This window comes from Crinia signifera, chromosome 5 (assembly GCF_055691185.1).
Source record: "Crinia signifera chromosome 5, ASM5569118v1, whole genome shotgun sequence".
NCBI classification, from domain to species: Eukaryota; Metazoa; Chordata; class Amphibia; order Anura; family Myobatrachidae; genus Crinia; species Crinia signifera.
Genome location: NC_139221.1, coordinates 226,533,108 through 226,556,540, shown reverse-complemented (window position 1 = coordinate 226,556,540; position 23,433 = coordinate 226,533,108). Strand labels below are relative to the sequence as shown.

Sequence of the window (23,433 nt, the reverse complement as noted above, 5' to 3'; positions counted from 1 at the left end):
GCTTGGTTGATCTAATTGGAGTGATCAACATTAGGGGCGCCAACCCACTATTGCTCTCCATATTTCCCCCCCTATCCCCCATCCAACAGGGGATTCAGTGAGTAGCTTTTTGAGGGGAAGGGGAAAGGGTTGTGGGGGGTCCGCACACAGATTAATTATACCCTTGTTTCATTTGTATAGGGTTTTATTTGTTGGAAGAAAAGAACCGCCGTGTTATTCAAAATATTTAGGCGGGGGTGCTATCCGGGCAATAGGGTTTGAAGACTGGTTTGAAGAAAAGAAGAAAGAAAATTGCACGGTGGATGCACACCAAAAGAGATGATTTATGTAATCATTTAAAACTTAACCTTTATTGTTAGTTATTCTTAAAATATTAAGAGGGGAGCCGGATATCCATGTTCTTATATACGGAACTGCGGGTCCGGGTCCACTCCGCTTATATGTGAAATTGGTAAGAAATTAAAATTGGACATACAGGTCACACATACATATAAAGTGAAGTGCTTTACGCACTTTTGAAGTAAGATAGTGTGTGGTTAAAGATTAAAAGGTGTTCGCCAGACTTGTTACTGTGTTCTAGTTATTGCTGTACGGGTGATTAGGACACTGGAATTTGGATATAGGACCGTTCAGTGTTCTTAGGGTGTTGGTATCAGATATATCTATATCTTGTCCCTTTTGTGTGTCTCTCTTTTTCACACTCGTATCACGGTGGTGTGGTTTGGTGTCTTGACTATGCCAATTCTTTGTGCGGTATGCACTTTGACACCTTTCTCTTATCTGGCCTTGAGTAGAGGGCGGGTGGTCGGGTATAGTTATATTCGGTAGTGTAACGTATTAATAACCTTTTACAGGAGTCCTACTGCTATCTAGTAGTCAGGGAATTACTTTAGATCGTTGTCTTGTGTTAATACATAGTGTTACATACACCTGGTCACTCTGGTTCTTATAAATGTGACTCTCCCGGGTCGTGCTACCCTATGGATAGTTGGTAGCTGTTTAATTACAGGTTATATCCTGCTTTAAATACGCTGTCTTCCACCACTCTCTCTACATAGGTCTTAATTCAAGGTCACCGTATACCATTAATATTCTCTTTTTCTTCCCCTGCACGGGGTTTTGTATTTTTATATATATTTTTAGGTATTTTTTAGGTTATTAATACGTTACACTACCGAATATAACTATACCCGACCACCCGCCCTCTACTCAAGGCCAGATAAGGCCAGATAAGAGAAAGGTGTCAAAGTGCATACCGCACAAAGAATTGGCATAGTCAAGACACCAAACCACACCACCGTGATACGAGTGTGAAAAAGAGAGACACACAAAAGGGACAAGATATAGATATATCTGATACCAACACCCTAAGAACACTGAACGGTCCTATATCCAAATTCCAGTGTCCTAATCACCCGTACAGCAATAACTAGAACACAGTAACAAGTCTGGCGAACACCTTTTAATCTTTAACCACACACTATCTTACTTCAAAAGTGCGTAAAGCACTTCACTTTATATGTATGTGTGACCTGTATGTCCAATTTTAATTTCTTACCAATTTCACATATAAGCGGAGTGGACCCGGACCCGCAGTTCCGTATATAAGAACACGGATATCCGGCTCCCCTCTTAATATTTTAAGAATAACTAACAATAAAGGTTAAGTTTTAAATGATTACATAAATCATCTCTTTTGGTGTGCATCCACCGTGCAATTTTCTTTCTTCTTTTCTTCAAACCAGGATTCAGTGAGTAGGGCAGCCCCGTATAAATTGACCATAAATTCTGTGGCGCGACACAAGGGTCTGTTCACCATATATATATATATATATATATATATATATATATATATATATATATATATATATATATATATATATATATATATATAAGAGAGATGCTGTGTACCAGCAAATAGCTGGATTAGATAGACAGACAAAGACATAGGCACAAATCTCCCTGTAATTATTGGTAGAGAATTCAATTCCTTTCTGGAGCTTGCTGGAGCTAAAGATATTCAATCCCGGGTCACGTGACCCTGGCCCATTCTTGACCCGCTCAACTGATATTTGGCAGGCAGGATTCAATGTCCAGCCTGCTGAATGAGGAAAAGGGGGCGCGGCAATGAGAAACGACCGTGGTTTGTCAAGATACGGCCGTGATCTTGACAATCCACGGCCGTTCTCGGCAAAACCAGTCCAACTACTTTTAAATTCTAGTACATTCTGCCGAGATGCCTGTTCATTGCTGTCGAGAAAGACAGCATTGAATAGGCACCCACTGCGATTTCCCCCTGTTGGAAATAGTGGTGGGGGAATGGAAACCCCCCTTTGACTCTAATGCTGGGTACACACTAGAAAATATATCTGCAGTTCAACTGATCTACAGATATATCTACAGACGGACCAGGCAGCGTGTTCTCCTTACATCTGCCTGCTCATTGAGCTGTCAATCACATCAGCTTCTACAGCGGTTGTATGGGCAGTCGGCGGATCGCCCGTTTGCACAGCACAATGCACTGATGTTTAGATATATTGGTCATCGGCTGTGTTGCACAGCCAGCATGATATATGTGTGAATGTCTGTGCACAGATCGCTGGTACACACTGGCCAATGGTCAAGTGATATATTAGTCATTCAAATCATATGGTCGATATATATCGGCCAGTGTGTACGCAGCTTTAGTCTAAAGACACAGGGCGAGATGTATCAAATGGAAAATGCGGTAAAACTTCGGTTTTACCGCATTTTCCTATGTATCAAAAATGATACCGCAGTGAAGGGTATTGCCACCTTTGGGTGGCGATACCCTATAGAAGCCTATGGGCTTCTTTTCGCCGCCGTCGACGCAATCCCGCCGCCTCGCCGACCCCCCCCTCTGGCTTACCTTCCTGAAGGGTCCTCCTGGACCCTGGAAGGTAAACCTCTCCTCCCCCTAGTGACGCAGCCGGACGTCCTTCCGGCTGCAGGGGGGAGGAGGAGGTGCCAGGGACAGCTTGCTTAGCTGTCCCCGGTGTGACGCCACGTGAGGGATGCAGGAGCCGGCTGGGAGGTGACGGAGACCCCCCGCACACCACATTCCAGGTATCGTGGGGGGCCTCCGTCACCGCATCACGATGTCAGCCTCATATGTTAGTACATATGCGGCGGCATCGCGGCGGGGGGGGGGGGCGCGAAGGGCGGCAATGTATTTTAATACATCCCGCCCACAAACACACTATACAATATGCACAAGAATGATATTATTAATGATGTTATCATGCATGTTGTTCAATGCGTACAACGATAACAATGGGCGCCAGTGCCGTAACTATAAATTTAGCTCCCTTCTGCCAAAAAGTTTGTGGGCCCCCCCCAGGCTCCTCTCCAGCATGTTTCCCCAGCGTGTGACGTGATGACGTCACACGCATAACGGAGAAGCTGAAGCAGGAGAGAGGAAGAGAGACCAGCATACACTGCTGCTTCCCTTGACTCCGACGCATCCCAGGCTGCCCTAGAACGCCCATCCGCCTGCTAGGGCAGATGACAAATCCCCCCATTGAATCAGTGGGGGGATTTGTCATCTCTGCCATGGCCGCACCCACGCTGTGGCTGACTCACCTCCAGTGCTCAGTCAGTGGGCAGCGGCAGGCAGCAGCATGTCATTGCGTCGAGCGGGTGCCGGCGCCCACACAGACCCCACTGCTGCTTGCTCCCCCAAGCGGCTGCTGGGGCTGCCTTACAGTAGTTACGCCACTGCTGGACGCTTCTGTGCCATGTGCGCTCCCATGGGTCTCTGTACATTCAGTGAAATTTTGCCTATGCCATTTATGACTACAGTAGGTGCATATTGTTCGGTCTGTACAATAGATAAAGATCAATTTTTCATAAAACAAGATAGTCAGTCATGAAACAAGATAGTCTTTATCTTATCAGTGAGTATGCACTATTTTGTTTATTCTGCCTTTATTGCATACTGTGTATGAAGCCTAATGCTGGGTACACATTAGAGCAGAGGTTTCCAAACGCAATTTTCAGGGCACCCAAATGGTCCAGGTTTTAAGTATATCCATGCTTGACCAGAGGTGACTTAATTAGTACCTCAGTCAATTTGATTTAACAATCTGTGCTGAGCAATAGATATACTTAAAACAGGCCTTAACAATGCGCTTTTCCGCTGGTCATTAACAACTCCCTCTGTTGTCTGTACTTGCTATAAAAGCCTGACTAGAGGGTTGTTCAATTTGTGCTATTGCTTCTGACAGTCGGAAAAATTGTCACTTTTCTGCGATTTTCGGTCAAATTTACAGTCAACCTATTCATTCCATTTGCCGATTTTTCGACTGTCATGCGCATGGCATCTATTCAGTAATCACTGGCTGCATTGCAGAGCAGTGGTGGTTGATATCTCCTCCCAACTGCCCCCTCCGCCTGCCCGCAGGACACTGCCACCCGGGGGAGGGACAGCGAGACAGTCTCCAATTAGTAGGATTGTACCGCTGTAATCGTGATAGTTGTGTGGGATGCAGTAATCACTCAGGCCCTGAATCAGTGATTATCCTGTTTCCACATACCGAAAACTGAAAACACAAGCTGCGGGAGGGGTGCATGAGGACCAGAATTGGGAAATCTTGATCACAGTAAGCTGCACCTTGGTCAGTGGCAGCAGCTTTTTTATTCTCCCCAGAATATTATTTTCACCCACTTCCAGATGTACTCAAACTGAATAAAAAGTGTAATGCAGGTTCAGACAGGCATTACGGTACTTGTGTATTAGCACGGCATCCATTACGCAGTTAGCCTGGTGGCGCTGTCAGATTCAGCGTAGTGGTCGCGCGCCCAGCGCAGGCAGCGTAGTCAGCGTATTGTAGTGTTCTCGCCCATTCGCGCCTAGCCAGAGCTTACGTAGTTAGCGCAGTGGTGTAGCTAGGCGCCACGGTGCCCGGAGCAAAGGCGTGTTTTGCGCCCCCCCCCCATTTGTAGTAGGCGGGGCTCTTGCGCTGCAAATAAGGGGGCACAGACTAACATTATACCATATACCATGGTACCGTGCTTTATTATGCTGTCGCCCAAAACGCCAACGACATAACAATGCTTTTTTGCTGGATATATATATATATAGATTGTAGGCTTTGTTCGGCACTCCGGACAAGGAGATAATTACCACCAATATATATATAGGATCGGCACTCGTAGAAGACAGCATAAATTAGCATGCCGGGGTGCCTGGGACTTGTAATACTAATAAAAGAGGACAGACAGCCTGGTCTGTGGGCAACATTTCGGTATTTAATACAGCGGCGTAGCTTTGTTTGGGGCGCCCCCTGCCGTTAATGGGGGGGTGCCCCCCCCGCCCATCCGTCCGGCCGCCCCCCCGTGCCGGCCCCCCGTACCTGCCCCCCGTGCCCCCCTGTGCCCCCTCCCCCCATTGCCGCATGCTTACCTGTCCGCGCATCCCGGCTCCCCTCCTGGCTTCAATAAATTCTATGCAGACGGACCACGATAAAATGGCCGCCCCCATACCGCAGACAGTTTCAGAGAACAGTCTGCTTTATGGGGCGGCCATTTTATCGTGGTCCGTCTCCATAGCATTGATTGAAGCCAGGAGGGGAGCCGGGATGTGCGGACAGGTAAGCATGCGGGGGATGGGGGCGGGGGGATTACTATAGCACCGCAGCCCCCCCAGCGCCCCCATATGCACAGCGCCCCCCCGCAACCACAGGGGCTGCGGTGCTATAGTTACGCCACTGATTTAATATGACCTTTTTCAATTTAGAAAGAGGTCATATTAAAGACCGAAACGTTGCCCACAGACCAGGCTGTCTGTCCTCATTTATTAGTACTACAAGTCCCAGGAGTGCCTCCGCTGCAATATATATATATATAAATGGGGGAGGCTGGGCCCAGACATGTCTTCATATCGGGCCCCAAGAATTCAGTTGCCGGCCCTGCCTGGGGGGAGAGGAAGGAGATGTGCAATGAATGGGCAATGAACAGGCGCCAGGTGGGAGGGGGGGGGGTCTGGCCACTGACCTGTGACATTGTTTCCGTCCACCCCATCTTCTGTTCCCGTCTCTCCCTCCCAGCCGGTGACTCCTGCGCTGCCGCGATGCTGCCGTCCCCTCCGCTGCTATGCTGCTGCTGCCCATGTCCATCCTGCCCTGCCCGACCAATATGCGCGGGGGGGGGGGGGGCACGTCCCAAGGACTCTGTCTCCAGCCAGGCACAGCGGGGGAGCCGGCGGCAGAGTGCACAGCTCCGGCGCCGTGTGACATTCCGGCGCCTGGAGCACGTGCTCCGCCAGCACTCTCTAGCTACGCTGCTGAGTTAGCATAGTCAGTCAGGCGTCCCTGTTAGTTTCAACTATATGTTTCCGCCCATTTGTGGCCAGCTGGAGCTTACGTAGTTAGTGTTGTCAGTCAGCGTTACACAGTATGGGTAGTCAGTCAGCGCTTATTACATTGTGTGGGCACCATTGACCATTTAAACCTGGCTGACATGACAGGTGTGAATGTGTTCCTGAAACACCCCCTCTATCCACGCCAGCCCGAAGCGTGGTGAGCAGACACGTTGCGCGTCCTCCCAACCCTTTAATACCCCCACTATCCATGTCGGCGTGGAGTTGAACTTATAAAGTGTGGCGAGCGCAGCGAGCCACCGAGCCCGAAGCGTGGCGAGCGGACGTGGATTACTTCACATGTATTCCGCGTCCCCTCGCTGCGCTCTCCATGCTTCGGGCTCGGTGGCTCGCTGCACTTGCCATACTTTATAAAATCAACTCCACGGTGACGTGGATAGTGAGGGTATGAACAAGACGGGAGGACATGTAACGCGTCCCCTCGCGGGGCTCGCTGCGCTCTCCACGCTTCGGGCTGGCGTGGATAGTGGGGGTTTCAAAAGGAGCCATTTGTCAGTATGTAGCATGGAGCACTGGCAAATGCCTCCTGTATTGTGCATAAGCTGCACTTGCGGACAGGGTTGCCGTACCCTGCCGCAATAATTACTGAGATGCACCTGCTTCTCAGACAGCTGGAGCGCCTCTCCGCCGGCGCCCGCATGATCCCCTCTCCACCGGCGTCCGCCAGCGCAGGGTATCTGGCGGATACCGTCGCTGTGTGAGAGGCGCTCACTAGGCTTGCGGATTCAGTACTGAATCCCGGCGGTCGGGATCCCGGCGTTCAGAATCCCGACGCCGGAATCCCGACAGCCAAAATCCCGACAAACGGGGGGACGTGGATCGCCCCCCCTTGCGGGCTCGCTGCGCTCGGCACGCAGCGGGCCCAGTGCCTCGCTACGCTCGGCACACTAATTTATTCTCCCTCCAGGGGTGTCGTGGACACCCACGGAGGGAGAATGTGTCGGGATTTCGGCGGTCGGGATTCCGGCGTCGGGATTCTGAATGCCGGGATCCCGACAGCTGGGATTTTAACTGCATCCAAGGCTTGCCATGGATGACGGGGACAGAGCCATGGACGTCGGGGACAGAGCTAAGGAAGCCGGGGACAAAGCTGGGCTGCAGCGGAGTCCCTACGCTAACTTCGCTAGGCAGCCGTTGGGCTGCTGCGGAGTCACTACGCTAACTACGCTAGGCAGCTGTTGGCCTACTCTGACAGCTTAGCTTAGGCTACGCTGAAAATATAGCGTAGCCGGGTGCCGTGCTATTACACAAGTACCGGCATTACTTAAGGATATTACATACTAATAATGAGCAGAGGATTTGTACAGTGAAACAAATCATACTGATGTATTGTGGACAGAACAATTAAAAGGAACATTTGGAACTAGTGCTTTCTTGGAGAATCATTTATAAATTATAGAGTGCAAAGGACCATGGTGTAAATAAAAGGGGGGTTATTACCAATTCTCCAAAATGTATTATAAGGCAGACAGTGGAGACTTTGGGGGTTATTCTCGTTCACTCCTTCTGGCAAATTTCTTCTTAGATGGACAAAACCATGTGCACGGCAGGGGGGCAGATGTAAAATGTGCAGAGAGAATTAGATTTGGGTGAGTTATTTTGTTTCTGTGCAGGGTAAATACTGACTGCTTTATTTTTACACTGCAAAATAGATCTCACTTTGAAGTAAAACCCCACCCAAACCTAATTCTCTCTGCACATGTTACATCAGCCCCATCTGCAGTGCACATGGTTTTGTCCATCTAAGAATGAATTTGCTAGAAGGAGTGAACGAGAATAATCCCCCTTTATATTGTTAATACCATCACCACCATACATAGCTGTATGCTACTTATCAGTCTCACCACCCCTTTCCACCATCTTTGTGCATGGGTCCAGAATGATATTTCTCAATTTTGTATGATCTCAAGCATGTGCACCATGCGTACACTGACCCATTCTGGATTGCACCAGCACTAGGCTGATGCGATGTAGACAGAGCAGAGATCACTGGAGAGGTGACATATCGTAACACCGCTTCGGTGACTCTTTGGTAGATATGGTGTTATCTGGCGTTATGGGCGTTAGTGGTACCAGAGCATGTCATGTACTGTTGATATTTCTCCCCATGTACTATTCTGGTGAAGCGGATAAACACATATAATGACTGCAATCAGTATAACAATAAACCTGCCCCTATATTTTTTGTAAATATGCAGCATATCAATTAGGGGGATTGGTACTAAATCCCGGCGTTCAAAATCACGAATTCCAACCGCAGAAATCCCGACAAGGGGGGGCATGGATCTCCCCCCTTGTGGGCTCGCAGAGCTTGCCACGCAGCGGGCCTGGTGCCTTGCTGCGCTCGGTACACTAATTTATTCTCCCTCTATGGATGTCGTTATATAGATGGAGAAAGAGTCGGGATTTCGGTGGTCTGGATTCTTACTGCATCCCCAATTAGCGAGGACATTTACCCCTAGGTGCCATGTATAACTCTATAAGTAGTACCCTACTGTGGCTATACTTTGTGTTAATATTACACAATTGCAATAACCACATAGTGTATAATAACACTTACCTGATGGTATATATTCTCCCAGTTGTCCCGGAGTGATCCCCAGTTGCTCGCAGTTGATACTTTTTTGTCCAAATATACCCTGATGTGTTCTTCCAGCTCCCGGTTCACCTGTTCTAAAGCTCTCACTTTATCTATGTACTCCACCAGGCAGCCATTCAAAGACTCAAAAGTGGGGACTCTTCCTCTCTCCAAACCTTGGGCTACAGGAACAGGTGGGCCAGAGCTGCGTAGTCCCTGCATGAAAACACTGCTGATACCCAAGGCCCGTCGAGATACTCGAGTACCAAGACTGCTTAAACCCCCAGTTGGCACGCTGCATACATAAACCCCAGGGGGCCTGGGCAGGCTACTTGCACTTCCAATGCTGACCCTTCCAGGGTTGGAAATCCCAGAAGACTCTCCAGAGGATAAAGGGTGCTGTTGCCCCAAGATAGATGATCTACGCCTTGGTAAAGGCATCGCTGCAGGAGAATCTCACCACACTCTGCCCCTGCTCTCACACACTCTGGATTGCCTTCTCTATGTTACAGTCATTTAGTTTTTGTTATGTTGTTGCATTTTTGGGATTACATCTTGTCATATGCACTTCTAGAACAGCATGGGCTTGTACTGTTTGCCATGGAGAATTCTATCTCATTGTTACATGACATCCCTGCCTCAGCAGTTCATTTCAGGGATAATCTGTTTGTTGCAAATAAATGTCAAATGAAAAACAGTGAAAGCGATTGAGTGCACAATTTGTACATGTCAGTTTTATTTCGGTACCCTACAAACAGAGTTTTAACACTTTTTATACATATGGATGTGCCCTCTTTTTGAACAACAAAACCACAATCAGAAGCATATTGTTTTATTTCGAAGAAACAGGAAAGGAAAAGGATTGTCTCTTTGTTGGCGCACTTAAAGAAGAAAAGAAGGTACTTGTGACTTATCTGGGTGCCCGATGTTAAAATTGTATGCCAGTACCCTAAGCATACGATTTGATGCGATTTCCCTTGAAATTCCCTTAAAGAGAAAATCGCGTTGCATTGTATGCTATTGTATTGCATGTGATGCGATTTGATGCGATTTTAATATGTACAGGCACCCAGATGCCTGTTTCATATGTGAAATGGCCCCTCAGACCCCATTTTTAATTGTATACCCACCCTGATGGCTAAATGACCCCCATTATTAAAGCCACCCCACTATCAACGCCAACCCGAAGCGTGGCGAGCGCAGCGAGCCCGCGAGGGCGGCGGTACGAGTCCTCCGACTTTTCATACCCCCACTATCCACGTCGGCGTGGAGTTGATTTTATATAGTGTGGCGAGCGCAGCGAGCCACCGAGCCCGAAGTGTGGCGAGCGCAGCGAGCCCCGCGAGGGGACGTGGATACCTTCACAGCTATACAAGTCCCCTCGCGGGCTTCACAGGTATCCGCGTCCCCTCGCGGGGCTGGCTGCGCTCGCCACGCTTCGCGCTCGCCACACTATATAAAATCTACTCCACGCCGACGTGGATAGTGGGGGTATGAAAGGGTCGGAGGACGCAGACCGCCGCCCCTTGCGGGCTCGCTGCGCTCGAAACGCTTCGGGTTGGCGTTGATAGTGGGGTGGCGTTAACAATGGGGGGCATTTAGCCATCAGGGTGGGTATACAATTAAAAATGGGATCTGGGGGGCCATTTCACATATGAAACAGGCATCTGGGTGCCTTCACATATTAAAATCGCGGCAAATTGTGGCAAATCGCATCGCATGCAATCTGATTGTATGCGATGCGATTTGACGCGATTTTTAGGTGCAATGAAGAAAATCGGGCGCCCAGATAAGTCACAAGTACCGAAAAGAAGAGTTATTTAAAAAATTACCCTTTATTGATATTTATTAAAAAGAAAGATTGTTTACGTGAAATCATTCCAAAGTAATACAAAAATTAATAAAATAAGTATTAAATTATTATGGCTGTGTGTGTTGTTTTATTTGTGTGTTATTTTAGTTATATGTCTTAGATACAATGTTGAGCCAAATGCTTTGTATATTTCTACTTTACAATGTATCAGTTTATTTAACAGGCTTGGTGTATTAACAATGTAACTCTTGTTGGAAGCAGGCAAGGCCACCAGAGTTCAAAAACTCCACATTGAACAATATCTATTTATTGATACGTTGGCCTGTCTGGTCCCCTTATGTGACAAATAGACTTTGCAATTGCCTGAACCAGTTATTTCCATATACGTTCTGTATTTATAAAAAAAAAAAATATTTATTATTGTTGGAGCTGGTAGGTATTTCATTTTGTGGCAGCTCCTTATAATAAATGATAATCCGTGCTCTGATTTATCCCTAATGGGAGTAGTTCTTCTTAAATTCTGATACAGTTCTGAAAAAGGTGATTGAATAGTTTTACTCACCTTTTAGGCAGTCATACCTATGTCTCCTTTACAGACATTGGTATGATATAAGCTAATGTGTTCTTATGTTTCCTTTTTTATTTCTGTTGGCTTTATTATCATATATTGCCATTTTTTTTATCTGTGTTGATTTCAAGCAAATCTTATATCAGCATCAGCCTACAGTAGGTATATATGTGGGTCAAAATATAACTTTAGTTAGACCCTTCTGTATCAGTATGTTTATACCTGTTACTTATCAGACCATTTGATAATTACTGGTAGAGCATAGAACAGTGTATACTAACGGCTTGACAGATGATACACTGGTGAACAAGCTCACAGGCGAAACGCGCGTCCAGGGACAGGCACGACCGTCACGGAGGGGGCATGTTTGGTGCTGGAAGCAGAAATCATGAAGCTTACAAACGCTAAGTAGAAATATTTGGGCAGCTATTTTTTGTCATATTATGCTGTAATGATTTCTGAACCCTGCATTTGTATAGGGCTGCAGACCTGTAAATATCATGCGAAAACTGAAGATTTCAAAACTTTGCAAAGGGTTGTAAAATCCTATTTTGATCTGAGATAGCTAGTAAGATATCAATTATCTACATGATATAAATTGTGGGGAATAAGAGGCAGACTAAAAAGTGTTTATTTGAATATATTAATAGAAAAACACATACCATCCAGTATAACTCCCTACTTAGGGATTGAACTTTTCTATACCTAAGGGACTCTCATTGCGTTCAGTACCAGATTGATCCCCTGCGCTGGTTATACCAACAGGGCTGATACTGGACCTGGACTTCAACAGCAAATCCCTATTTATCTTTCTTCTACTGATCTCAAAATTTGGTCTCAGTTATAATCACCCCCTCATTCGGTCTGTTCACTGTCTTAAGGACACACAGCCGGAAAGTAGGAATGATCTGAGATCCAATGAGATCAGCTATTTTCCCTATTCTTATGTCTGTCTCTGCCTATCCAAGGAATTTTCATTAGCTCCTTAGATAGCACCATACAACTATTTGCAATTGTGCTTATGAAATACCGCAGAACTATATGCTGTGGTAACCCTTCCGTGACAGTCACCTGATTACTATCCACGATATTTCGCCGAATTTTAATCATCATTTTTTCACGTGTGTATACATACACATATTCCATTTATATTTTTCTTACACTTGGCACTTTAATAAACTTCAAAACTACAAAATTTGGTACTAATCTTTGGTACCATTTATTGTACCCTTTCACTTTTAATATATAATTGTGCACATAAAAATTATAAAAATATTGTTTTGGCAACCCCCTTTCTTCTCTCTCCCATGAACGGTGACATTAGTGACAGGAATTGTGACGGTGAGTGTAGGTTCCCACTTTTAATGTATATCATTAAAGACTAGAGTCATCTTTTTTCTTCTTGTGTGCAAATGATATTTATGTCAGCCGTGGGTACTTGTTTCCTAGAACGACGCCCATGATTTCCATCGTATGGGCTCCTAAAAATCTCATCGCATCGCATCCCCCTGTATACCTCCCAACATGACCCTCTCCAGGAGGGACACAATGCTCTGTTTCTGGACTTCCCTCTGGGTGTATGATTGCCATCACCTGTTTTGAACAGGTTAAGTAATAAGAATAACACAGGTGATGGCAATCATAAATGAAGAGGAAAGTCCAGAAACAGAGCATTGTGTCCCTCCTGGAGAGGGTCATGTTGGGAGGTATGCCCTGGAATATTGCGACAGGCGATGCATGCGATGCGATGCAATTCGATTGTTAAGTGTACAAGCACCCATGCCATGAGATGTGATGGGTGCTTACAATGAGATGTAAGCCCCAGTATCCGCGCCATCCCGAAGCGTGGCAAGCGCTGGCGGTACGCGTCCTTTGACCTTTTCATACCCCCACTATCCACGTCGGCGTGGAGTTGATTTTAGATAGTGTGGCGAGAGCAGCGAGCCACCAAGCCCGAAGCGTGGCGAGCCCAAAGCGTGGCGAGCGCAGCCGGAATACGAGCTCGAAGCGTGGTGAGCGCAGCGAGCCCCGCGAGGGGACACAGATAATTTACATGTATTCCGAAGGCCGCTCGCCACGCTTTGGGCTCGTATTCTGCGTCCCTCCCTGGGGCTCGCTGCGCTCGCCACTCTTAGGGCTCGGTGGCTCGCTGCGCTCGCCACACTATCTAAAGTCAACTCCGCGCCGACATGGATAATGGGGGTATGAAAAGGTCGGAGGACGCGTACCGCTGCGCTCGACACGCTTCTGGATGGCATGGATACTGGGGGTTACATCTCATTGTAAGCACCCATCACATCTCATGGCATGGGTGCTTGTACAATTAAAAATCGCATCCCATTTGCTGGCATGCAATGCTATGCGATATAATTGTACAAGCATTGCACACCACTAAATAAGGTACACGATGCCATGCGATGGGCGCCGTGCTAGGAAACAAGTACCCAGTAGTTAATATACACTATGACCAATAATGCCGTGATATTATTAGTGCAGAAAAAGGGCGTTATATTGCTGTTCTGCCCATTCAGGGAGTTCGTGCTCCCACTCTCAGGCCGGCTGTGTTACACATAATGGAACCAGCAGCTGAAACAGGTAATATTTCTGTTAGCTGTTTAGTTAATTTGGCCCCAAAATGGTCATTGTCTCTCAGACCATTTTATAGTCATTAATAGGGCTTTTATTTATCAGACCTTTTGATAATTACTGCTAGAGCATAGAACAGTGTATACTAACGGCTTGACAGATGATATTTATGTCAGCCGTGTAGTGAATATACACTATGACCAATCATGCCGTTATATTATTAGTGCAGAAATAGGGCGTTATATTGCTGTTCTGCCCATTCAGGGAGTTCGTGCTCCCACACTCAGGCCGGCTGTGTTCCACGTAATGGAACCGGCAGCCTGTTTGTTTAGCCGGGCGGGTGGTTTCTGCTACGGCTGGTTGGGTACCACGTGTACTAGCAGGCATGCAGCGTATATAGTAGCGGCTGGCGCCTCACTGTTTTACGTACAAATACTATAAGGATTACAAGTAATGATTTTTTACAACACACACAGCGCCGTTGTATTTGAAATTGTTATTGTAAGTACCTACTAGTAGGGAAGTTTGTGTTAATAGTGACCAACTGTCTAGAAATATTCTACAAGAAAAATGTTAGCCCAATTTTAGAGATTTTGTTATCTGATATATATATATATAAATATATATATATAAATGACAGATAATTACAGATACAAGCACACATGAGGCTGCGGGAACCAGCTACTGTGAAAATGTGCAGGTTTGCCCTACATGTGTTATCCTTGTGCACATTGGTGAGGTTGTGGGTATGGTGTAGTAGGTGACATGAATGAATAACATTAGGGGTTAATTGTAGCAGAATTAGGGGGTTCCCAGGGTAGGTGGGATAATTTTCACTTGTACATTTTGCTTGAATAATCTTGTATAAATAAAATGACCAATCAACAATCATTGTATTAGTTCCTGCTAATTTTCTTATCGATAAGCCTGTGGGTGTCTTGTGCCTGCTTGCTGGTTGTTTACTCATTTCTCATGCTGTCCCGGCATCTGTGTGTTCTGGGCACGGCCAGCTGCAGAATATCAATTATTACCCAGAAAACATTGTGATGTACAGTAGCTGCAGGTGTTTAGCTTCCAAAATATCTCTGTACATGTAAGGATAGAACTACTTCTTATTAGCACATGAGCCCCATTTCTGCCTACAACACATTAGTGATTACTTCTGGATCAAATGTGAAAGAAAACGGCTGCTCAGCTAACAAGGTGGATTTATGAATTTGGTTTCATATAGATGTGCCTTTGACATCACAAACTTTCCATATCTGTATGACAGAGACTTCACATCACACTTGACTACTAATAGTAGTCTATTATATATGAAAATACAGTAAATGTCTCACCTGCAAGTGTGATCTGCTGTTTAGATTCTTAAAATCTGATTGGACCAAACATGGCCCTCCAAGCATCCTTAACAGTTCATGCTTTCACATACTTCCCAACATTTAGAGGTCAGAACTACCACCCCCAAAACGAGAGCATGACCTCAGCCTCACCCCCTTAATGATACTGTTTTGGAGGTCTGCCCGCATGAAACATCCCCATAATGGAGCCCAGCCTCTCAGCAGCTGCCCACAGCCCCCACTCTGCATTGAATGGATGTTGCAAGCTTTGTGTATGGTATCCATTCACCACCTTCATCATCACAGCTGCTTAGTCCTCCTGACTGCAGCCTGTGGGTGGGACAGAAGGATGTACTCAAGTAGCCGGACTCTCCCACTAAAATCGGGACAGTTGGGAAGTACCTCGTTGAGCTTGTTGTTACCATATATTCCCTAGTATTGATATACCTTAATCACTTCAGCGGTATACCTGGAAATTTTCCGGGCTAAGCTGCACTGCCACAGCAGGCTGTCCCGGAAAATTTCCTGGCATTCCACCAATATGAAGGTGTACGCCAGTGGTGTCTGCAGCTGGCACATCACCTCTCCTGTGCACCTCCCAGTGTTCGCTCCCCTCCTGTCGTTCCCCCTCACCCCTCTGTTCTGGCGATCGTACGCCGGAGCTCCGCTGCCTCTGCCGACATTAGTTGCAGTGAGCAGGCAACAGGCTTGGGGATGTTCGGCCTGGCTCGGGGGGGGGGGGGGGGTCGGGAGTTTGGGCGCCTGAGTCCTCCCAAGCCGCCCTGAACATCCCGAATATGCCACCTGATTCACTCTGCTGTGAAGCCGGAGCATAGAAGAGGAGGCGGGGAGAAGCGACTGGAGGGGGGAGTGACGGGGGGGGGGGTGTGGCAGTATGTTCTGTGGTGGGTTTTGCTGGGGCAGGACAAACCTGCCCTGGTAGGTTTGTCCTGCCCCAGCATAACCCACCACTCAAGGGGTTAATCCTGGACTGTTGGGGTGCCTTGAGTTTGTGAACCAATGAGTTCATTAGACACTCTGGGGCAGATGTATTAAGCCTGGTTAAGTGATGAAGTTGTGATAAAGTGGAAGGGGAAAACACACCAGCCAATCAACTCCTACCTGTCATTTTTCAAACACAGCTGATTGGCTGGCTTAATATATCTGCCCTGCTGTTCCTAAACAAACATGCTTAAAATAATTTGTTTTATGTTTATTTAGATAATAATAAAAATAATCAAACATTTTACATATCAATAACTTTATTTATAAAGCCACAGATTATTCTGTAAAGTCTTACCACAATTGTAAAAAGATGACAAATCTTAGGAAAACAAGCTGAAAACATTGTAATCATGGGAGGAAAAGAGGGTACACAAAGCATATTTATATAGGTGCATGTATTTACTTAGATCTGCTTATTGGAGGAATGGCTGTAAGGTCAGCTAAACCCAACTAAACGTCAAACTGCTTATTATTTAGTTTCTACAGCGAGTCAATAAGTAGAACTTATACCTTCTTTATTGTCTGGGTGTAAGTTGTCCTTATTCTAGACTGTTTATGTTGTGGACTAGAAATAAAGTAGCATAAAGGGTGTCTACTGCTTCAGTGATTTTCAGATTTGAGAAACTTGTTCACGTCCTGAAAAAAGTGTTTCCTGACAAAATGGATTGACAAGGACCATTCCACTGTTTCGGTAGTCACCATTGGCAGGGGAGCGAGGTTCTGAGAGATGGTCCTAGGAGAAATAAAGATGTCAGGCAAACACACAATCCAAATTGTTAGAAATAATAATACTTATATACTTATCCTGCCATGATCTGCCACTATTATGGTATGTAAAGATACATGCCGACCTATTTCAGGTGTCGACCTTAAGCCTGTCGACCTTCAGTGGTTGAGCCAATGCATGTTGACCTAAATTGGGGTGACCTAATGACCGTATCCCGATTACTTTACCCTGATTCTTAAAACAAAGTTGCTGTTTCCACATGAATTTAAGTATGGCAATAGTCCAGCGCATGGTATATCACAGATATCTCCTGTAAAATCAGTGCTGCAGATGGCATTTATGTCATTTTCAATAGGGACTGCAGAATGACCCCTATTTACTAAGGTCGTAAAAGCACGTAACTGCCACTTATTGGAGCTAATGTCTCAGCAGGAGATTTTTCATAAACATCCTAGAAAAACCATTCCTTATTGCTTTGATATGCAGTGATACGGAATTAAAATGTTTGGTCCTAGAAAGCATTTACTGTTAGGAACGTAAGTACATTTATTGGATTCTACACGTTCAGGCTACTTATAATGTGTCTCACCCTACCAGGAGTGCTGAGAGGGGGGTGGGTACAAATATCCCAATTTTCAGCACCGCTTTCCAGCATCACCTAGTATTTTCCATAGTTTTTTCCCTTTAAGAACCGTGGCCACACATCCCGCATTGGCAATTCGACTTCAGTATTAGGGCTGTCTCAATGGCCCACACTGTTTTATAGCAATTTTTAACCAGGTCTGTCATAGGAGCTGAAAAGTAGACTTCTGTCTCCCACTATATCGCTCTCCACAGTCTCACAAAGACTAATTGGTTCCTGCACATGTTAAGTAGTGATTTTGGTGGCCATGTTGAGATAGGGCATGATGCCTCCCTTGAGAAATGGAAAACTGGAGCCTACGTAGTAGTGCACTCTTCTTATAACAAAAATAATTATGTTCAGCAGAATTGATTGCCATGAAGGGGAGCATTCTACCCCCTGCACAGCTGACACACGGTAAGATATGGTTTCCGATCTTGCCGATATAGTGAACATTGGAAGCCATATCGCATGCAGATCGCATGCTTTTTTAGGGCTTGTGAGCCCGATGCGCTGCCGATGTACGCTCCCGTGTGAGCGCAAATCGGCAGTGAAATAGAGAGGGCAGCCAAGACTATACAGTGCAGATCTGCACTATATAGTCTAAATTGTGCCCCTCCATGCATGCCGTACGATGCGAGTCCCGATATCTGATCGTATCGGGACTCGCATCTCACGGCATATCCTGCTGTGTGTACACACCATTAGACATGCCTGGAACCGGGTTATTAGGAACCCCTATCTGCATTACTTCTTGTCTTTATTGTAGATGATTGATTCACTCTTTCAACTTCATGAGATGTGCATTGTATTTCTTCTTGTATGTTATTTGACTGATGTCACATGTTCAGTGTGATTTCCCGACAGTCAAAACAGATAATGAAAATACCGACCACCATTGGCAGTCATTATACCGACATGGTAAAATTGTCAAAGTCAACATTATTTTTTGGGGTGTCTTTGTCGACATAAGTCGGCATGGACACGTATACGTGTACTGCGTCCCCTCGCATGGCTCATTGCGCTCGCCATGCTTCAGGCACAGTGCCTCACTGTGCTCAGCAATCTAGTTTAAAACGCACGGTGGCTATCGCACTGTGGCCCTTATTCTAATCGGATCGGTACGGCCCGCGTGCGGCCGTACCGCCGATGTTTTTACTCTGCACATGCGCAGAGGTCAATCTGCGCATGTGCAGCCCCCTTCGCCGCAGACGGATTTCGTCCGCCGCAAAGGGGGCGTATAGGGGCGTGAGAGGCTTCATGCCCTCATTTCCCTATGTGTACGCCCCGCGTTTCATGGGCGTTCCCATGCAAACGCGGGGCGTATGCATGGTAATGAGGGCATGACGCAACTCATGGGGGCGGAAAGCTGACGTCGCCGGATGTCAGCTTTCAGCCCCCATACAAGCTACCACACGGACGATTGTCCGTGTGGTCTCAGCTTGCGGGAGCTGCCGGGGCGTGCGGACCTGCCTTCGATGGTCGACGACCATCGAATGGTCAGGGGGCAGCTCCCACCCCGTGTGCGGCTCTGGCCGCACCAACCAGAATGAGGGCCTGTGTTTGGACACCTTTACGGTGAATGATTTCAGTTTGCACCATCTCCTTGCAAGTGCTTCATACTGTAAATAGAAACTGTATTTCTGAATATATATAATACACTACTAAGAAACATCTGTCATAGATGTATTTCACAGGGTCTCTGTTTTTTTGTTTGCAGATGAACAGATTTAACAGTGACACTATAGCCTGGAATATTCGTAATTTTCGTAAATGTTCCTTATTCAATTGTTATGTCTAGTTAATAAACAACAATGTAACAATATAATATTCCTATATAATTTTGAGTTTTAAATAAAAAACAATAGCTGGGGTAAAAAAAAATGAATGAGTGCTTCAAAACTATCAGCAATTTATCTCTTTTGGTAGACAATTTTTATTTTAAGATTATGTTAAATGTGCTATCTATTTTAGTTGTATCCCATAAGAATACTAAGCACATCATTTAAAGTCCTTATTTGTAACTGTAGTTAAGTTAACCATAGGCACGAGAAACTGTCAGTAAATATCCGTGTATGAATTTGTCTTGCTATATTTTAATATCTTTCCACCGTTGCTTGTTCTGTATCGTAAGTGGATCATTTATCAAACTCCTGTGGTGAGGCAAATGCTAATCCAACGGATCATGTACCACATACATTCCATTAAACATTCAGCTGTAGGTTACATAACAATATTAAATCTGCTTTAACAGATATTTTAATTTAAGTCCAAAGTTTATGCAAACCTTTGATTAAACTGATTGTTTATGGGCTGTACTTAAATTAAATGTAAAGACAGTATGGTTTTGGCTGATGCTGGAGTAAGCCAGGGAATATCTAAAAGGTGATAAAGAACTACGGCGTAGTGTATTTCTTAGCTCCTTAGGGCAGTGGTGCACAGGGAATGGGTTGGTGATCAAGTCACAAATGAAATGATTTATGGTCAATGTGATAGGCAATAACAGTATTGATGGCTATGAAAATAAACCTATATAATAATTATTTTTTACCTATAAATAACAATACATTTTCCAATTTTTATTATCTGAGCTACTTTACAATGGATTCCTGCACTTCCAGCAAGAGGCTTCTGAAAGAACGTTAGACCATTGAGAAGTCTTCCAACGCTATCTTAACGCTGTCAGGAAACACTTCACTTCCTGACTGAAATCTTACAAATGATAACGCTCACTGTCACTAGAGCTTGGCCAATGGGAAATTGTAGCTATAGCAATCAGAAGACGCTGTTAGCTAATGAGGTTAATTTCACTTTCCCTATAGAGTAGTAGGAGAAATCAGGATTTATAATAGACATCCCACATTTCAAATAACCTTTTCTCCCTCTGGATCCGTTAATAGCTCTATATCAATATTCTCTGGGGGAGATTATTGCATGTGATAGATACATTATGGGTTATATTTAAAAAGCTACTATTGCTCAGTTAAGGAGTACTGTCTGCCATTATGCCACATCTGCATGTAATAGAGAGCAAGGTGCAGTAACATTTCAAATTCATGTCAACAGATTGTGGACCAGATGCACTAAGCTTCAAAAGTGATAAAATGGAGAGTGATAAACAACCATCCAATCAGCTCCTGGCTGACATTGTTCAAATACAGTCTGTGACATGGCAGGTAGGAGCTGATTGGCTGGCTGTTTATCACTCTCCATTTTATCACTTTTGAAGCTTAGTGCATCTGGCCCTGTATCTGCTCCTCCTCCACATGATCTCCTCTTATGCCATAGGTCAGATGGAGTAAATACCTGGACTCTCAGACAGGTCACTCCTGGCTCCGAGGATAACTGACCTTATTCTCCTTAACTCTCCTCATTCTAGTCACTGATCTGACCTGCCACTAGTGTCTAGTGCTTCATCTCCTTGTATCACTTACTATCCTTCCTATGCTATTCCCATTATTTTTGTCTACTTTTAGTATCTGCTGGTTGATATGTACTCAGTGTGTAACCTTTCCTACAGTATCTTCATCCTTTTCCCTATAACTTCCCTGGTGTCCTTATTTATTTTCTGTACCCCATTTTTTCTTCTGCTGAACACTCAATACAAATATAATCATACCTCCCAACTGTCACGCTTTCCGCGTGAACGTTCTGATATTCGGGGACGTTCCTGCGTCCCGCCCGGGGCCGCCATTGTCCCGCGGTGGGGGGGACAGTTGGGAGCCCCCCCAGCTTGCCGAGAATAGACGCTGTGCGCATGCGGGAGTTCGCGTCACCCCGTGAGGCCACGCCCCCTCTTCTTGAGACCACGCCCCTTTTGGGAGGTATGATATCATGTTTAAAAATAACTCTCTGGAGTTTCGTTTTCATACATAAATAAGCCACTTTTATGTGGGTGGATATAATTTTACCTCCATTACATGCTTACGTGCCTTGGGTTCATTTGGACTAACTTTTCAGTTTTTACTCTATGCCCTCAAATGTTATATTTTTGCCCTGGGACAGAAGTTACTTTTCTTCAATTGTACATTTGTAAAGGTGCCCATACACGGTACAATTATTGTATAGAATATCTCGTCGCATCACATACTGTAGGTTTTGCAATGCAATGCGATGAGATGCGATCTAGCACACAAAGTATGTGCAGCACATACTTTTTGAGCTGTGCGATGTGTTACGGGAGCACGCATCTTATCGCACCCAGCAACTGTACCGTGTATGGGCACCTTTAGACTTATGTTATTTTATTTTTGTTTATATATTTATTTATTTGACAGATGATAATGTCATGTAGGAATGTAACCACTGGCATATGAACAATGGGTGTAGGATGTGCAGTGAACACAGGACCAGTGTTGCACACCCTGTATCCACCAATTTCAAATTCCATAAAGTATAGTTGCAGTCAGGCTCTGACTGAAACAATGTGGATGCCTGTCAGAGAAGCTTCTAGTCCTGCCCAATATTCATACTAGCATCTGAGCAGTCACTTGCTCCACCTCCACATGCCTCCAATGCTGTATCTGCAGCTCTCCTGCTACTGGGTAACCCCTGGTGCGGGACTTCCGCAGCTGCTTACACTAAACAATAACAATGAGTAACACACACAGCACACATAACAGTGTAAAATAATAAAAGATGCCATCAATGAGCTGTCACTCAGCGTCAGTGTAGATTTTTTAGCTCCTAGAGCTGAGGGCAATAGATAAATAACTGGGGTTGGAACCATGAACACTTTTCTGTAAGGCTATATATAAGCAAATGTAGGCTGAAGAGCTGTGCCCTATTTACCTCTGATGTTTCCAGAGACTGGATCTCCCGCGGTAGCTCTACGGCGTGTTTGTTGAAGTAGTCCATGGTAATTGCATTATTCCAGTAACTTAAGTTATTATCAGGGTTAGAGGCCTTCTTCTTCCGCCTCATGCAGCACACAGTCAATAAGACAGCTAAGAGAGAAATACAAAAAATAAATGATAGGTTAGTACATATAATCTTAGGAAGGTGATCTGACTGGTGCCAAGAAGGGTAATAAGATGAATATATATACGCTGAGAAGACACTTAATGGCAGCCAAGGTGAGAGAAAACCAAAATGATCACAAGCATTTGGATATGGGAGACTGTGGGCCAGATGTATCAAGCTTCAAAAAGTGATAAAGTGGAGAGTGATAAACAGCCAGCCAATCAGCTCCTACCTGTTATTTTTCAAACCTAGCCTGTGACATGTGTGTGGAATATTGTTTTACTAGCTGACCCACCCGGCATTTCCCGGGAAAATTGCTGTCAAATTACGTCTTATGCTGTGCCAAAGGCCCGAGATTGTAATTTGTTAAAGCCTCCACCATAATGTTAGAATGTGTTTGTATTGATACTCAATGACAGCAATAAAATCCGGTGTGGTGTGACGTGATAGCTTGTTTCTGTTGATGAATTCCACATCCACTCCTGAGATTTAGCACCTACAGTATGATGCATTTATTTTCTGTGTGTTCTGTATGTTTGTGTGTATGTTGTACTGTTTTGTGTGTAGTAGTAGTGTATGTGGGTATGTGTTGTACTGTGTTATGTGTGTGTGTGTCGCAGTGGCGTAACTAGATACATGTGGGCCCCATAGCAAAAGTTTTTAAGGGCCCCTATTTATCACCTAATGCTGAAAAAATTATTTAGCATATGATGCTTTTACAGGCAAAGTGGGCCCCTTTCAGCTCTGGGCCCCATAGCAGCTGCACCCCCTGCACCTATGGTAGTTACGCCCTTGTGTGTATGTGTTGTGTTATGTGTATTTGTCCAATGTA

General features: G+C 45.3%; 2 protein-coding genes across 2 annotated transcripts in view; both read right to left on the bottom strand.

Moving 5' to 3' along the window:
- BFSP2 (beaded filament structural protein 2) overlaps positions 1-9,498 on the bottom strand; it is a 47,623-nt gene extending 38,125 nt beyond the window's left edge. Inside the window, exon 1 of the mRNA XM_083188590.1 lies at positions 8,961-9,498. Coding sequence (XP_083044716.1) covers positions 8,961-9,419 — 459 coding nt within the window. The 5' untranslated portion in view covers positions 9,420-9,498. The remainder of the gene's footprint in view (positions 1-8,960) is intronic.
- A 7,027-nt stretch (positions 9,499-16,525) lies between these two features.
- TMEM108 (transmembrane protein 108) overlaps positions 16,526-23,433 on the bottom strand; it is a 205,226-nt gene continuing 198,318 nt past the window's right edge. The window contains exons 5-6 of the mRNA XM_083188589.1: positions 22,431-22,585; positions 16,526-17,023 (exon numbers count right to left, since the gene is read on the bottom strand). Of these exons, the coding sequence (XP_083044715.1) occupies positions 16,901-17,023; positions 22,431-22,585 (278 nt within the window). The 3' untranslated portion in view covers positions 16,526-16,900. The remainder of the gene's footprint in view (positions 17,024-22,430; positions 22,586-23,433) is intronic.